General features: G+C 42.1%; 1 protein-coding gene across 1 annotated transcript; it reads left to right on the top strand.

Moving 5' to 3' along the window:
* On the top strand, positions 1 to 1,093 carry rprma (reprimo, TP53 dependent G2 arrest mediator candidate a). The gene has a single exon (XM_058392799.1). It carries the CDS (start codon positions 232 to 234, stop codon positions 553 to 555), a length of 324 nt encoding a protein of 107 aa, XP_058248782.1. The 5' UTR covers positions 1 to 231; the 3' UTR covers positions 556 to 1,093.
* Positions 1,094 to 1,574: the final 481 nt, after the last annotated feature.

The following is a 1,574-nucleotide window of genomic DNA, read 5'->3' as shown; positions in this document are numbered from 1 at the left end:
GCAGGTACAATATCCCATTGCCTGTGTGCACCGGGCGCGCGCTGCCTCATTACTTCCGTCTTTGACACGCAATCACGGGATGCTGCGTGCAAAGTGGCCACGTCTATGGAGCTCCTCTCTCAGCACACTTCTTACGACTTCTGATCCGGTTTCATACATAAACAATTTTAATAAGACTCTTTGAATATACTTTTTTTTAATGAGTGTGCCCCTTTGTGCCGAGAAACGGAAATGAAAATGAACGGAACAACGTTTAACCAAACGGACGGCGGTATTTTTGCCAACCGGACTGAGGAGATCTTGTCGTGTTGTAACTTCTCGTCGGTGGTGACGGACGACGGCTTCGCGGCGGCGGCACCCGACGATGAGCGCAGTCTCTTCATCATGAGAGCCGTGCAGATCGCCGTGATGTGCGTGTTGTCTCTCACCGTGGTGTTCGGCATCTTCTTTCTCGGCTGCAACCTCCTCATCAAGTCCGAGGGGATGATTAACTTTTTGGTGACGGATCGGCGACCGAGCAAAGAAGTGGAAGCGGTTATAGTGAGCGTGTATTAGCGCGCGTTAGTGAAAACTTGAAATATGGACGCACATGGTTCGCTTTCACGTGAAGTCGCGTCCAAAACGCACACTGACATGTGAACTGGTTATTATGCGCTCTCACATGCGTCCGTTTCTTGTGATGGCGGAGAAAAAAAAAAAACGGGCTTTCCAAGTTCCTCTTCAGCCAAAGTGTATGTTACCTGAACGTACTGCAGATACCATGTGCGCACAAGAAGGTCGGACTTATGAACCTAACCATGTTTAAGTCACATTTATTTACCGAAAGTATTTTTTTGCGCACGAATGTGTGTTGGGATACATGTCGTCTACAGCGAGCCTTGCGCACTGACTTTCTTTTGTATCAACACTCTATATTACATTTTTGTAAACTGCACAGATGTGCGTTTGTTTAAATGGATAGGCTACATATAATGTTTCCCGTTTAATGGAATAAAAAATTGAATATTGTACAGAAAAATGATTCCTCACGAATTTTTATGATTGATGCGTGAATGAGTTGCAGTAATGTCATGGGTTACAATCTACAGTTTGTTGCGTTATAAGACTTTTTGACTTCAAGCGTGGACGTCTAACAGACTTGTTTCTAATTATTGTTATAAATATAATTCATCAATTAATTTTTAAATCAGATAAAACCTTATAATACTATGTTCAGTGTGTGTGTGTGTGTGTGTGTGTGTGTGTTGCGTTGCAAAATACATTATAGTATTATCGCATCATAATGTACATACTGTATACATACATACATACATACGCATACATGTATGTATATATAACGCTCCCCTATAGGGAGAGTTAGTGTTTAAATGGGATATCAGTGGGGAATAGTCTATCTCCATCATTAGAGTACCTGTGTGGTTTTATCATTCGTTACTGTTGCATCACGGGATTTTCTTCCGTTTAGTGGAGTCTGGCTTAAAAGCTTTTGCATTTTACATTGTCTCTGATTCTAAATTACATGCGTGTAGTTGTATTCGTGGGAATTTATTCAACAAGTGAACCATCAGCTCTGC

The sequence above is a fragment of the Hemibagrus wyckioides genome, linkage group LG06, assembly GCF_019097595.1.
Source record: "Hemibagrus wyckioides isolate EC202008001 linkage group LG06, SWU_Hwy_1.0, whole genome shotgun sequence".
NCBI lineage: Eukaryota > Metazoa > Chordata > Actinopteri > Siluriformes > Bagridae > Hemibagrus > Hemibagrus wyckioides.
The sequence above is the reverse complement of the archived record's forward strand: the minus strand, read 5'-3'. Positions and strand labels throughout refer to the sequence as shown.